This window comes from Salvelinus fontinalis, unplaced genomic scaffold, assembly GCF_029448725.1.
Source record: "Salvelinus fontinalis isolate EN_2023a unplaced genomic scaffold, ASM2944872v1 scaffold_0028, whole genome shotgun sequence".
NCBI classification, from domain to species: domain Eukaryota; kingdom Metazoa; phylum Chordata; class Actinopteri; order Salmoniformes; family Salmonidae; genus Salvelinus; species Salvelinus fontinalis.
In genome coordinates, this window is record NW_026600237.1 from 751770 (window position 1) to 767682 (window position 15913).

General features: G+C 38.7%; 1 protein-coding gene across 1 annotated transcript in view; it reads left to right on the top strand.

The window, feature by feature from the left end:
* Positions 1-15913, top strand: part of LOC129842275 (ryanodine receptor 2-like) — a gene marked incomplete at its 3' end in the record, with an annotated part of 104955 nt that overhangs the window by 13591 nt on the left and 75451 nt on the right. Inside the window, exons 3-5 of the mRNA XM_055910756.1 lie at positions 166-299; positions 3611-3852; positions 13886-14078. Coding sequence (XP_055766731.1) covers positions 166-299; positions 3611-3852; positions 13886-14078 — 569 coding nt within the window. The remainder of the gene's footprint in view (positions 1-165; positions 300-3610; positions 3853-13885; positions 14079-15913) is intronic.

The window sequence follows — 15913 nt, forward strand, 5'->3', positions numbered from 1 at the left end:
CGGTCCAACCAGCACCTGATCTGTATCATGGTCTATTCTGTATGTTAACCCTACAGGTTCTGGACGTGCTCTGTTCCCTGTGTGTCTGTCATGGTGTGGCGGTGCGGTGCGGTCCAACCAGCATCTGATCTGTATCATGGTCTATTCTATATGTTAACCCTACAGGTTCTGGACGTGCTCTGTTCCCTGTGTGTCTGTCACGGTGTGGCGGTACGTTCCAACCAGCACCTGATCTGTGACAACCTGCTACCTGGCAGAGACCTGCTGCTACAGACACGACTTGTCAACCATGTCAGCAGGTACAGTAGTTAGAAACTCGACCTGCTCCACTACACGTCCTGGTAATCCGTCTGGCCATGTAGCCTTGTGAATGTTGATCTGTTTAAAGGTCTTACTCACATTGGCTACGGAGAGAGTGATCACACAGTCATCCGGAACAGATGGTGCTCTCATGCATGGTTCAGTGTTGCTAGCCTCGAAGCGAGCATAGAAGATATTTCACTCATCTGGTAGGCTCTCATCACTGGGAAGCTCGCGGCTGGGTTTCCGTTTGTGATCCGTGATAGTTTGCAAACCCTGCCACATCCGACGAGTGTCAGAGCCGGTGCAGTAGGATTCCCTCATACAACACTACAGCCCAGGGCTCAATACAATCCACCAGTCAGCCATTATGCTAATGTCTCTGACCTCAGTCTTTATATTCAGATGATGGTACATGGAAGGTTTTGCTTAGAAAGTTGATTAACTTGAAAACTCACTTTTGAGAAAATGGCCTTTGAATGATTTGATACCTACTGGAGAGCCCTTCTTTGTCTACACCCATTCAGCATCGTTCACACCCTCTAAAGCTTTAGCCCCACCCATCTCTTTAAGGATCTGAGTGGTCTGTACTAACAACAGCAGTCAAGCACCCCTGTAAAGACCTTTATCGTAAACAGATTCTAAATAGCTAATGATAACAAATGTGTATTTTGTGATTGTGTCCCAGAGACTCTTGTCCATTTATTTTGGGACTGTTCTTATGTCAGAAGATGTTGGAGTTAGAAGATTTTATTTGAATAAAAGACTATTAATGTTAATCTGAGAGACCCTGATGTTTTGTTTTGATCGAAATTATATGGACCCTGATTTAACTTTTATTGTTGATTGGTTTATTTTTCATGGCAGATTCTTCATCCATACAATTAAGTGGGAGATGAACAAACACCTCTTTACATTGTTTAAGATAAAATGTAAATATTATTTTGAAATTATCAGTAAGTGTAAAAAACAAAAAAGCAATTACTTACCAATAAAACGTATTGAAATATAGAAAATGTGTCTCGATATGTTGTAACCCAGTGTTAGGTTTATGTACTCTTGTTTGTATACAGTGGCAAGAAAAAGTATGTGAACCCTTTGGAAATACCTGGATTTATGCATAAATTGGTCATAAAATTTGATCTGATCTTCATCTAGGTCACAACAACAGACAAACAGTCTGCTTAAACTAATAAAACAGACACACAATATGTTTCCATGTCTTTATTGAACACACCGTGTAAACATTCACAGTGCAGGGTGGGAAAAGTATGTGAACCCTTGGATTTAATAACTGGGTGAACCTCGTTTGGCAGCAATAACCTCAACCAAACGTTTTCTGTAGTTGCGGATCAGACCTGCACAACGGTCAGGAGGAATTCTGGACCATTCCTCTTTACAAAACTGTTTCAGTTCAGCAATATTCTTGGGATGTCTGGTGTGAACCGCTCTCTTGAGGTCATGCCACAGCATGTCAAATCGGGTTGAGGTCAGGACTCTGACCGGGCCACTCCAGAAGGCCTATTTTCTTCTGTTGATGCCATTCTGTTGTTGATTTACTTCTGTGTTTTGGGTCGTTGTCCTGTTGCGTCACCCAACTTCTGTTGAGCTTCAATTGGTGGAAAGATAGCCTGACATTCTCCTGAAAAATGTTTTGATAAACTTGGGAATTCATTTTTCCATCGATGATAGCAAGCTGTCCAGGCCCTGCGGCAGCAAAGCAGCCCCAAACCATGATGCTCCCTCCACCAGACTTTACAGTGGGGATGAGGTTTTGATGTTGGTGTGCTGTGACTTTTTTCTCCACACATAGTGTTGTGTTCCTTCCAAACAACTCGTCTGTAGTTTCATCTGTCCACAGGATATCCTGCCAGTATCGCTGTGGAACATCCAGGTGCTCTTTTGTAAACTTCAGACGTGCAGCAATGTTTTTATTGGACAGCAGTGGCTTCTTCCGTGGTGTCCTCCCATGAACACCATTCTTGTTTAGTGTTTAACGTATCGTAGACTCGTTAACAGAGATGTTAGCATGTTCCAGAGATTTCTACAAGTCTTTAGCTGACACTCTAGGATTCTTCTTAACCTCATTGAGCGTTCTGCACTGTGCTCTTGCAGTCGTCTTTGCAGGACGTCCACTTCTAGGGAGAGTAGCAACAGTGATGAACTTTCTCCATTTATAGACTATTAGTCTTACTGTGGACTGATGAACATCAAGGCATTTAGAGATACTTTTGTAACCCTTTCCAGCTTTATGCAAATCAACAATTAATCTTCCGTCTTCTGAGATCTATTTTGTTCGAGGCATGGTTCACATCAGGCAATGCTTCTTGTGAATAGCAAACTCACATTTTGTGAGTGTTTTTTATAGGGCAGGGCAGCTCTAACCAACATCTCTAATCTCAGACTGTGTGAGTGTTGTTTATAGAGCAGGGCAGCTCTAACCAACATCTCTAATCTCAGACTGTGTGAGTGTTTATAGGGCAGGGCAGCTCTAACCAACATCTCTAATCTCAGACTGTGTGAGTGTTTATAGGGCAGGGCAGCTCTAACCAACATCTCTAATCTCAGACTGTGTGAGTGTTGTTTATAGGGCAGGACAGCTCTAACCAACATCTCCAATCTCAGACTGTTTGAGTGTTTTTATAGGGCAGGGCAGCTCTAACCAACATCTCTAATCTCAGACTGTGTGAGTGTTGTTTATAGTGCAGGGCAGCTCTAACCAACATCTCTAATCTCAGACTGTGTGAGTGTTGTTTATAGGGCAAGGCAGCTCTAACCAACATCTCTAATCTCAGACTGTGTGAGTGTTTATAGGGCAGGGCAGCTCTAACCAACATCTCTAATCTCAGACTGTGAGTGTTTATAGGGCAGGGCAGCTCTAACCAACATCTCTAATCTCAGACTGTGAGTGTTTATAGGGCAGGGCAGCTCTAACCAACATCTCTAATCTCAGACTGTGCGAGTGTTTATAGGGCAGGGCAGGTCTATCCAACATCTCCAATCTCAGACTGTGTGAGTGTTTATAGGGCAGGGCAGCTCTAACCAACATCTCCAATCTCAGACTGTGTGAGTGTTTATAGGGCAGGGCAGCTCTAACCAACATCTCCAATCTCATCTCATTGATTGGACTCCAGGTTAACTGACTCCTGACTCCAATTAGCTTTTAGAGAAGTCATTAGCCTCAGGGTTCACATACTTTTTCCAACCTACACTGTGAATGTTTAAATGATGTCTTCAAGAAATCAACATTGGTCCAGTATTGAACTTTAACCTGCATTAACCCCTTGTTCTCCTTCTTCCCACATGGCAGCATGAGGCCTAACATCTTCCTGGGTGTGAGTGAAGGCTCCGCCCAGTACAGGAAGTGGTATTACGAGCTGATGGTGGACCAGGTGTTACCCTTCGTTACGGCCGAAGCCACACATCTCAGAGTGGGCTGGGCCACCACAGACGGCTACCAACCCTACCCCGGTGGAGGAGAGGGCTGGGGGGGAAACGGGCTCGGCGACGACCTCTACTCCTACGGCTTCGACGGCTTGCACCTGTGGTCAGGTAGGATAGTTACTATATTCACCTGTAGTCAGGTTAGATAGTTATCATATTCACCTGTAGTCAGGTTAGATAGTTATCATATTCACCTGTAGTCAGGTTAGATAGTTACTATATTCACCTGTAGTCAGGTTAGATAGTTATCATATTCACCTGTAGTCAGGTAGGATAGTTACTATATGCACCTGTAGTCAGGTTAGATAGTTATCATATTCACCTGTAGTCAGGTTAGATAGTTACTATATTCACCTGTAGTCAGGTTAGATAGTTATCATATTCACCTGTAGTCAGGTTAGATAGTTATCATATTCACCTGTAGTCAGGTTAGATAGTTATCATATTCACCTGTAGTCAGGTTAGATAGTTACTATATTATATTCACCTGTAGTCAGGTTAGATAGTTATCATATTCACCTGTAGTCAGGTTAGATAGTTATCATATTCACCTGTAGTCAGGTTAGATAGTTATCATATTCACCTGTAGTCAGGTTAGATAGTTATCATATTCACCTGTAGTCAGGTTAGATAGTTATCATATTCACCTGTAGTCAGGTTAGATAGTTACTATATTCACCTGTGGTCAGGTAGGATAGTTACTATATTCACCTGTAGTCAGGTAGGATAGTTACTATATTCACCTGTAGTCAGGTTAGATAGTTATCATATTCACCTGTAGTCAGGTTAGATAGTTATCATATTCACCTGTAGTCAGGTTAGATAGTTATCATATTCACCTGTAGTCAGGTTAGATAGTTACTATATTCACCTGTAGTCAGGTTAGATAGTTACTATATTATATTCACCTGTAGTCAGGTTAGATAGTTACTATATTATATTCACCTGTAGTCAGGTTAGATAGTTACTATATTATATTCACCTGTAGTCAGGTTAGATAGTTACTATATTATATTCACCTGTAGTCAGGTTAGATAGTTACTATATTATATTCACCTGTAGTCAGGTTAGATAGTTACTATATTATATTCACCTGTAGTCAGGTTAGATAGTTACTATATTATATTCACCTGTAGTCAGGTTAGATAGTTACTATATTATATTCACCTGTATTCAGGTTAGATAGTTATCATATTCACCTGTAGTCAGGTTAGATAGTTACTATATTATATTCACCTGTAGTCAGGTTAGATAGTTACTATATTATATTCACCTGTAGTCAGGTTAGATAGTTATCATATTCACCTGTAGTCAGGTTAGATAGTTATCATATTCACCTGTAGTCAGGTTAGATAGTTACTATATTCACCTGTAGTCAGGTTAGATAGTTATCATATTCACCTGTAGTCAGGTTAGATAGTTATCATATTCACCTGTAGTCAGGTTAGATAGTTACTATATTATATTCACCTGTAGTCAGGTTAGATAGTTATCATATTCACCTGTAGTCAGGTTAGATAGTTATCATATTCACCTGTAGTCAGGTTAGATAGTTACTATATTATATTCACCTGTAGTCAGGTTAGATAGTTACTATATTATATTCACCTGTAGTCAGGTTAGATAGTTACTATATTATATTCACCTGTAGTCAGGTTAGATAGTTACTATATTATATTCACCTGTAGTCAGGTTAGATAGTTATCATATTCACCTGTAGTCAGGTTAGATAGTTATCATATTCACCTGTAGTCAGGTTATATAGCTACTATATTATATTCACCTGTAGTCAGGTTAGATAGTTACTATATTATATTCACCTGTAGTCAGGTTAGATAGTTACTATATTATATTCACCTGTAGTCAGGTAGGATAGTTACTATATTATATTCACCTGTAGTCAGGTTAGATAGTTATTATATTATATTCACCTGTAGTCAGGTAGGATAGTTACTATATTATATTCACCTGTAGTCAGGTTAGATAGTTATCATATGCACCTGTAGTCAGGTTAGATAGTTACTATATTATATTCACCTGTAGTCAGGTTAGATAGTTATCATATTCACCTGTAGTCAGGTTAGATAGTTACTATATTATATTCACCTGTAGTCAGGTAGGATAGTTACTATATTATATTCACCTGTAGTCAGGTTAGATAGTTATCATATTCACCTGTAGTCAGGTTAGATAGTTACTATATTATATTCACCTGTAGTCAGGTAGGATAGTTACTATATTATATTCACCTGTAGTCAGGTAGTATAGTTACTATATTATATTCACCTGTATTCAGGTTAGATAGTTATCATATTCACCTGTAGTCAGGTTAGATAGTTACTATATTATATTCACCTGTAGTCAGGTTAGATAGTTATCATATGCACCTGTGGTCATGTTAGATAGTTATCATATTCACCTGTAGTCAGGTAGGATAGTTACTATATTCACCTGTAGTAAGGTTAGATAGTTACTATATGCACCTGTGGTCAGGTTAGATAGTTACTATATTCACCTGTAGTCAGGTTAGATAGTTACTATATTCACCTGTAGTCAGGTTAGATAGTTACCTATATTCACCTGTAGTCAGGTTAGATAGTTATCATATTCACCTGTAGTCAGGTTAGATAGTTACTATATTATATTCACCTGTAGTCAGGTTAGATAGTTATCATATTCACCTGTAGTCAGGTTAGATAGTTATCATATTCACCTGTAGTCAGGTTAGATAGTTACTATATTATATTCACCTGTAGTCAGGTTAGATAGTTACTATATTATATTCACCTGTAGTCAGGTTAGATAGTTACTATATTATATTCACCTGTAGTCAGGTTAGATAGTTATCATATTCACCTGTAGTCAGGTTAGATAGTTATCATATTCACCTGTAGTCAGGTTAGATAGTTATCATATTCACCTGTAGTCAGGTTAGATAGTTACTATATTCACCTGTATTCAGGTTAGATAGTTACTATATTCACCTGTAGTCAGGTTAGATAGTTACTATATTATATTCACCTGTAGTCAGGTTAGATAGTTACTATATTCACCTGTAGTCAGGTTAGATAGTTACTATATGCACCTGTGGTCAGGTTAGATAGTTACTATATTCACCTGTAGTCAGGTTAGATAGTTATCATATTCACCTGTAGTCAGGTTAGATAGTTATCATATTCACCTGTAGTCAGGTTAGATAGTTACTATATTATATTCACCTGTAGTCAGGTTAGATAGTTACTATATTATATTCACCTGTAGTCAGGTTAGATAGTTACTATATTATATTCACCTGTAGTCAGGTTAGATAGTTATCATATTCACCTGTAGTCAGGTTAGATAGTTATCATATTCACCTGTAGTCAGGTTAGATAGTTATCATATTCACCTGTAGTCAGGTTAGATAGTTACTATATTCACCTGTAGTCAGGTTAGATAGTTACTATATTATATTCACCTGTAGTCAGGTTAGATAGTTACTATATTCACCTGTAGTCAGGTTAGATAGTTACTATATGCACCTGTAGTCAGGTTAGATAGTTACTATATTCACCTGTAGTCAGGTTAGATAGTTATCATATTCACCTGTAGTCAGGTTAGATAGTTATCATATTCACCTGTAGTCAGGTTAGATAGTTACTATATTATATTCACCTGTAGTCAGGTTAGATAGTTACTATATTATATTCACCTTTAGTCAGGTTAGATAGTTACTATATTATATTCACCTGTAGTCAGGTTAGATAGTTACTATATTATATTCACCTGTAGTCAGGTTAGATAGTTACTATATTATATTCACCTGTAGTCAGGTAGGATAGTTACTATATTATATTCACCTGTAGTCAGGTAGGATAGTTACTATATTATATTCACCTGTAGTCAGGTTAGATAGTTACTATATTATATTCACCTGTAGTCAGGTTAGATAGTTACTATATTATATTCACCTGTAGTCAGGTTAGATAGTTACTATATTATATTCACCTGTATTCAGGTTAGATAGTTATCATATTCACCTGTAGTCAGGTTAGATAGTTACTATATTATATTCACCTGTAGTCAGGTTAGATAGTTACTATATTATATTCACCTGTAGTCAGGTTAGATAGTTATCATATTCACCTGTAGTCAGGTTAGATAGTTATCATATTCACCTGTAGTCAGGTTAGATAGTTACTATATTATATTCACCTGTAGTCAGGTTAGATAGTTACTATATTATATTCACCTGTAGTCAGGTTAGATAGTTACTATATTATATTCACCTGTAGTCAGGTTAGATAGTTACTATATTATATTCACCTGTAGTCAGGTTAGATACTTACTATATTATATTCACCTGTAGTCAGGTTAGATAGTTATCATATTCACCTGTAGTCAGGTTAGATAGTTATCATATTCACCTGTAGTCAGGTTAGATAGTTACTATATTCACCTGTATTCAGGTTAGATAGTTACTATATTCACCTGTAGTCAGGTTAGATAGTTACTATATTATATTCACCTGTAGTCAGGTTAGATAGTTACTATATTCACCTGTAGTCAGGTTAGATAGTTACTATATTCACCTGTAGTCAGGTTAGATAGTTACTATATGCACCTGTGGTCAGGTTAGATAGTTACTATATTCACCTGTAGTCAGGTTAGATAGTTATCATATTCACCTGTAGTCAGGTTAGATAGTTATCATATTCACCTGTAGTCAGGTTAGATAGTTACTATATTATATTCACCTGTAGTCAGGTTAGATAGTTACTATATTATATTCACCTGTAGTCAGGTTAGATAGTTACTATATTATATTCACCTGTAGTCAGGTTAGATAGTTATCATATTCACCTGTAGTCAGGTTAGATAGTTATCATATTCACCTGTAGTCAGGTTAGATAGTTATCATATTCACCTGTAGTCAGGTTAGATAGTTACTATATTCACCTGTAGTCAGGTTAGATAGTTACTATATTATATTCACCTGTAGTCAGGTTAGATAGTTACTATATTCACCTGTAGTCAGGTTAGATAGTTACTATATGCACCTGTGGTCAGGTTAGATAGTTACTATATTCACCTGTAGTCAGGTTAGATAGTTATCATATTCACCTGTAGTCAGGTTAGATAGTTATCATATTCACCTGTAGTCAGGTTAGATAGTTACTATATTATATTCACCTGTAGTCAGGTTAGATAGTTACTATATTATATTCACCTGTAGTCAGGTTAGATAGTTACTATATTATATTCACCTGTAGTCAGGTTAGATAGTTACTATATTATATTCACCTGTAGTCAGGTTAGATAGTTACTATATTATATTCACCTGTAGTCAGGTAGGATAGTTACTATATTATATTCACCTGTAGTCAGGTTAGATAGTTACTATATTATATTCACCTGTAGTCAGGTTAGATAGTTACTATATTATATTCACCTGTAGTCAGGTTAGATAGTTACTATATTATATTCACCTGTATTCAGGTTAGATAGTTATCATATTCACCTGTAGTCAGGTTAGATAGTTACTATATTATATTCACCTGTAGTCAGGTTAGATAGTTACTATATTATATTCACCTGTAGTCAGGTTAGATAGTTATCATATTCACCTGTAGTCAGGTTAGATAGTTATCATATTCACCTGTAGTCAGGTTAGATAGTTACTATATTATATTCACCTGTAGTCAGGTTAGATAGTTACTATATTATATTCACCTGTAGTCAGGTTAGATAGTTACTATATTATATTCACCTGTAGTCAGGTTAGATAGTTACTATATTATATTCACCTGTAGTCAGGTTAGATAGTTACTATATTATATTCACCTGTAGTCAGGTTAGATAGTTATCATATGCACCTGTGGTCATGTTAGATAGTTATCATATTCACCTGTAGTCAGGTAGGATAGTTACTATATTCACCTGTAGTCAGGTTAGATAGTTACTATATGCACCTGTGGTCAGGTTAGATAGTTACTATATTCACCTGTAGTCAGGTTAGATAGTTATCATATTCACCTGTAGTCAGGTTAGATAGTTACTATATTATATTCACCTGTAGTCAGGTTAGATAGTTATCATATTCACCTGTAGTCAGGTTAGATAGTTATCATATTCACCTGTAGTCAGGTTAGATAGTTACTATATTCACCTGTATTCAGGTTAGATAGTTACTATATTCACCTGTAGCCAGGTTAGATAGTTACTATATTATATTCACCTGTAGTCAGGTTAGATAGTTACTATATTCACCTGTAGTCAGGTTAGATAGTTACTATATGCACCTGTGATCAGGTTAGATAGTTACTATATTCACCTGTAGTCAGGTTAGATAGTTATCATATTCACCTGTAGTCAGGTTAGATAGTTATCATATTCACCTGTAGTCAGGTTAGATAGTTACTATATTATATTCACCTGTAGTCAGGTTAGATAGTTACTATATTATATTCACCTGTAGTCAGGTTAGATAGTTACTATATTATATTCACCTGTAGTCAGGTTAGATTGTTATCATGTTCACCTGTAGTCAGGTTAGATAGTTACTATATTATATTCACCTGTAGTCAGGTTAGATAGTTATCATATTCACCTGTAGTCAGGTTAGATAGTTATCATATTCACCTGTAGTCAGGTTAGATAGTTACTATATTCATCTGTAGTCAGGTTAGATAGTTACTATATTATATTCACCTGTAGTCAGGTTAGATAGTTACTATATTCACCTGTAGTCAGGTTAGATAATTACTATATGCACCTGTGGTCAGGTTAGATAGTTACTATATTCACCTGTAGTCAGGTTAGATAGTTATCATATTCACCTGTAGTCAGGTTAGATAGTTATCATATTCACCTGTAGTCAGGTTAGATAGTTACTATATTATATTCACCTGTAGTCAGGTTAGATAGTTACTATATTATATTCACCTGTAGTCAGGTTAGATAGTTACTATATTATATTCACCTGTAGTCAGGTTAGATAGTTACTATATTATATTCACCTGTAGTCAGGTTAGATAGTTACTATATTATATTCACCTGTAGTCAGGTAGGATAGTTACTATATTATATTCACCTGTAGTCAGGTTAGATAGTTACTATATTATATTCACCTGTAGTCAGGTTAGATAGTTACTATATTATATTCACCTGTAGTCAGGTTAGATAGTTACTATATTATATTCACCTGTATTCAGGTTAGATAGTTATCATATTCACCTGTAGTCAGGTTAGATAGTTACTATATTATATTCACCTGTAGTCAGGTTAGATAGTTACTATATTATATTCACCTGTAGTCAGGTTAGATAGTTATCATATTCACCTGTAGTCAGGTTAGATAGTTACTATATTATATTCACCTGTAGTCAGGTTAGATAGTTACTATATTATATTCACCTGTAGTCAGGTTAGATAGTTACTATATTATATTCACCTGTAGTCAGGTTAGATAGTTACTATATTATATTCACCTGTAGTCAGGTTAGATAGTTATCATATTCACCTGTAGTCAGGTTAGATAGTTACTATATTATATTCACCTGTAGTCAGGTTAGATAGTTACTATATTATATTCACCTGTAGTCAGGTTAGATAGTTACTATATTATATTCACCTGTAGTCAGGTTAGATAGTTACTATATTATATTCACCTGTAGTCAGGTTAGATAGTTACTATATTATATTCACCTGTAGTCAGGTTAGATAGTTATCATATTCACCTGTAGTCAGGTTAGATAGTTACTATATTCACCTGTAGTCAGGTTAGATAGTTACTATATTATATTCACCTGTAGTCAGGTTAGATAGTTACTATATTATATTCACCTGTAGTCAGGTTAGATAGTTACTATATTATATTCACCTGTAGTCAGGTTAGATAGTTACTATATTATATTCACCTGTGGTCAGGTACGATAGTTAGTCTATTATATTCACCTGTAGTCAGGTTATATAGCTACTATATTCACCTGTATTCAGGTTATATAGCTGCTCTAGTCCTCTGATCTAGTATTCACCTCAGGTTAGATGTCCCACTAGATCAGAGGACTAGAGTAGCTGTGAGTGGGCTACCTGGTTAGAGACTAGAGTAGCTGTGAGTGGGCTACCTGGTTAGAGACTAGAGTAGCAGTGAGTGGGCTACCTGGTTAGAGACTAGCGTAGCTGTGAGTGGACTACCTGGTTAGAGACTAGAGTAGCTGTGAGTGGGCTACCTGGTTAGAGACTAGCGTAGCTGTGAGTGGGCTACCTGGTTAGAGACTAGAGTAGCTGTGAGTGGGCTACCTGGTTAGAGACTAGCGTAGCTGTGAGTGGACTACCTGGGTGGAGACTAGAGTAGCTGTGAGTGGGCTACCTGGTTAGAGACTAGAGTAGCTGTGAGTGGGCTACCTGGTTAGAGACTAGCGTAGCTGTGAGTGGGCTACCTGGTTAGAGACTAGCGTAGCTGTGAGTGGACTACCTGGGTAGAGACTAGAGTAGCTGTGAGTGGACTACCTGGGTAGAGACTAGAGTAGCTGTGAGTGGGCTACCTGGTTAGAGACTAGCGTAGCTGTGAGTGGACTACCTGGTTAGAGACTAGAGTAGCTGTGAGTGGACTACCTAGTTAGAGACTAGCGTAGCTGTGAGTGGGCTACCTGGTTAGAGACTAGCGTAGCTGTGAGTGGGCTACCTGGTTAGAGACTAGCGTAGCTGTGAGTGGGCTACCTGGTTAGAGACTAGAGTAGCTGTGAGTGGGCTACCTAGTTAGAGACTAGAGTAGCTGTGAGTGGGCTACCTGGTTAGAGACTAGCGTAGCTGTGAGTGGACTACCTGGTTAGAGACTAGAGTAGCTGTGAGTGGGCTACCTGGTTAGAGACTAGGGTAGCTGTGAGTGGGCTACCTGGTTAGAGACTAGAGTAGCTGTGAGTGGGCTACCTGGTTAGAGTTGTGTGGGTAGGGAGGCAGGGGGAGAAGGGTGTAATTGTGTGTGAAAATCGAGCTGATGTGGAGAGGAGTGTAGACAGAGGGGTAATGTTCACCCAGAATGCTGTGTGAGGAGTAATGTTCCCCCAGAATGCTGTGTGAGGGGTAATGTTCCCCCAGAATGCTGTGTGAGGGGTAATGTTCCCCCAGAGTGCTGTGTGAGGGGTAATGTTCCCCCTGAGTGCTGTGTGAGGAGTAATGTTCCCCCAGAGTACTGTGTGAGGGGTAATGTTCCCCCAGAATGCCGTGTGAGGGTTGGGAGGTTGAGAGGACGTCTTTGTTTCCTGGGTTTGGAGCTGAATATCTCATGTTGGAGAATTGGGTTCAATGTGTCACAAATGGCCTCCTATTCCCCACTACTTCTGATCAGAGGCCTGGGGTCTAGACGTGTGCTGCAGTCATGTCTGTAGTGTCCAGACGAGAGCGTAGAGATCCTGTAGGAATAATGCAGAGTGTTTATCTCTCTCCTGAAAGAGAGGCTGAGGAGGTGAATATTCATGTTTTTGCATCAGGCGAACTGCAGTGTATGAAGCTATATAAATCCTACACTTGGCTTGCTTCCTGCTGGTTATTTCACATCACTGTCAGTTTTACTGCAAAGGCAGCAACAAACACACACTCACTCCCTGCTTCTTGACAGGGGTCATCAAATATCAGATCTGACTTTTATTGATGGCCCTCGATATGCAGTGGAATCGTTGGGCTAGTGAAAAACAATGATGTTGGTTTCCAAGGCAACTCTGTCTGTTTGTTACACTGGGTCTGTGTGTGTTGTTTAGAAAATATGTTCTTTCCTCTACCCTTCCTCCCTCTCTCCTCTACCCTTCCTCCCTCTCTCCTCTCCTCTACCCTTCCTCCCTCTCTCCTCTCCTCTACCCTTCCTCCCTCTCTCCTCTACCCTTCCTCCCTCTCTCCTCTACCCTTCCTCCCTCTCTCCTCCTCTACCCTTCCTCCCTCTCTCCTCTCCTCTACCCTTCCTCCCTCTCTCCTCTCCTCTACCCTTCCTCCCTCTCTCCTCACCTCTACCCTTCCTCTCTCCTCTCCCCTTCCTCCCTCTCTCCTCTCCCCTTCCTCCCTCTCTCCTCTACCCTTCCTCCCTCTCCTCTCCCCTTCCTCCCTCTCTCCTCTCCTCTCCCTCCCTCCCTCCCTCCCTCCCTCCCTCCCTCCATCCCTCCTCTCTCAGGCTGCATCTCCAGGACAGTGAGCTCACCAAATCAACATCTCCTCCGTGTGGATGACGTGGTCAGCTGTTGTCTGGACCTCAGTGCTCCCAGTATCTCGTTCCGTATCAACGGTCAGCCCGTCCAGGGGATGTTTGAGAACTTCAACTCTGACGGACTGTTCTTCCCTGTAGCCAGCTTCTCCGCCGGGGTCAAGTGAGTGCTCCTCAACCAACCAATCACAATGATCTAGACCAAATCATTGGGTCTTCTCCAATCGTCTCTTCTGTCCCTTTTGACCTTCCATACGTGTTTTTATTTAGCAGCCAGCTGTACATGTAGCTCTCACATGGCCCACCCACGCTCAGTATATTATGCATGAGGGTACGCATGGTGGCGTTATAACAAATGGTTGATCCTTGTATTGCTGTTTACAGCGACCTACAGTGGGGTCCGAAATTATTGACACCCTTTATAAAGATGAGCAAAAATAAATTATTCAAATACTGAGCTACATTGTTATCCTCAAAAAAATGTGATTGTATAATAATAATAATTAATAATAATAATAATAATAATATACAATAATAATAATATTATTGTATAATAATAAAAATTGATCAGAGACAGATATTTTGTTATGTTATATTTTGACAATAATTGTTAGATTTAAATGTGAAGACATCCTTCTGATAGCCAGTGTATCCCAGCATCAGAGGGTTAGTACTCTGGAAGGGGAATGTTGATGGTGTACTGTGGGGGGATTATGGATCCAGTTCACTGAATGGTCTTTCCAACCAGCTAATGACGCTATGCCCTTAGAGCTCTATTTAAGAACATAGGCTCCTGACGTTATGCCCTAAGAGCTCTATTTAAGAACAGTCTACTGACGTTATGCCCTAAGAGCTCTATTTAAGAACAGTCTACTGACGTTATGCCCTAAGAGCTCTATTTAAGAACATAGGCTACTGACGTTATGCCCTTAGAGCTCTATTTAAGAACATAGGCTACTGACGTTATGCCCTAAGAGCTCTATTTAAGAACATAGGCTACTGACCCTATGCCCTTAGAGCTCTATTTAAGAACAGTCTACTGACGTTATGCCCTAAGAGCTCTATTTAAGAACATAGGTTACTGACGTTATGCCCTTAGAGCTCTATTTAAGAACAGTCTACTGACGTTATGCCCTAAGAGCTCTATTTAAGAACATAGTCTACTGACGTTATGCCCTAAGAGCTCTATTTAAGAACATAGGCTACTGACGTTATGCCCTAAGAGCTCTATTTAAGAACATAGGCTACTGACGTTATGCCCTTAGAGCTCTATTTAAGAACATAGGCTCCTGATGTTATGCCCCTAGTGCTCTATTTAAGAACATAGGCTACTGACGTTATGCCCTAAGAGCTCTATTTAAGAACATAGGCTACTGACGTTATGCCCTAAGAGCTCTATTTAAGAACATAGGCTACTGACGTTATGCCCTAAGAGCTCTATTTAAGAACAGTCTACTGACGTTATGCCCTTAGAGCTCTATTTAAGAACATAGGCTACTGACGTTATGCCCTTAGAGCTCTATTTAAGAACATAGGCTAATAAAACACAATGCAATAGCTGGATAGAGAACTACTTGTGTCTTATGTTGAACTATCTCGATCTCTCTTGCAAAGTTGATGTTTGTCTCAAATCTGAATGAATAAAGGTTAACAAAACACAATGTAGAAAAACTCTTCTCCTGCTTCTTCTCATTCTTCTTCTCATTCTTCTTCTAATCCTTCTTCTCCTTCTTCTTCTTCTCATTCTTCTTCTAATCCTTCTTCTTCTCATTCTTCGTCTCATTCTTCTTCTAATCCTTCTTCTTCTCATTCTTCTTCTCATTCTTCTTCTAATCCTTCTTCTTCTCATTCTTCTTCTCATTCTTCTTCTAATCCTTCTTCTTCTCATTCTTCTTCTAATCCTTCTTCTTCTCTTTCTTCTTCTCATTCTTCTTCTAATCCTTCTTCTTCTCATTCTTCTTCTAATCCTTCTTCTTCTCATTATTCTTCTCATTCTTC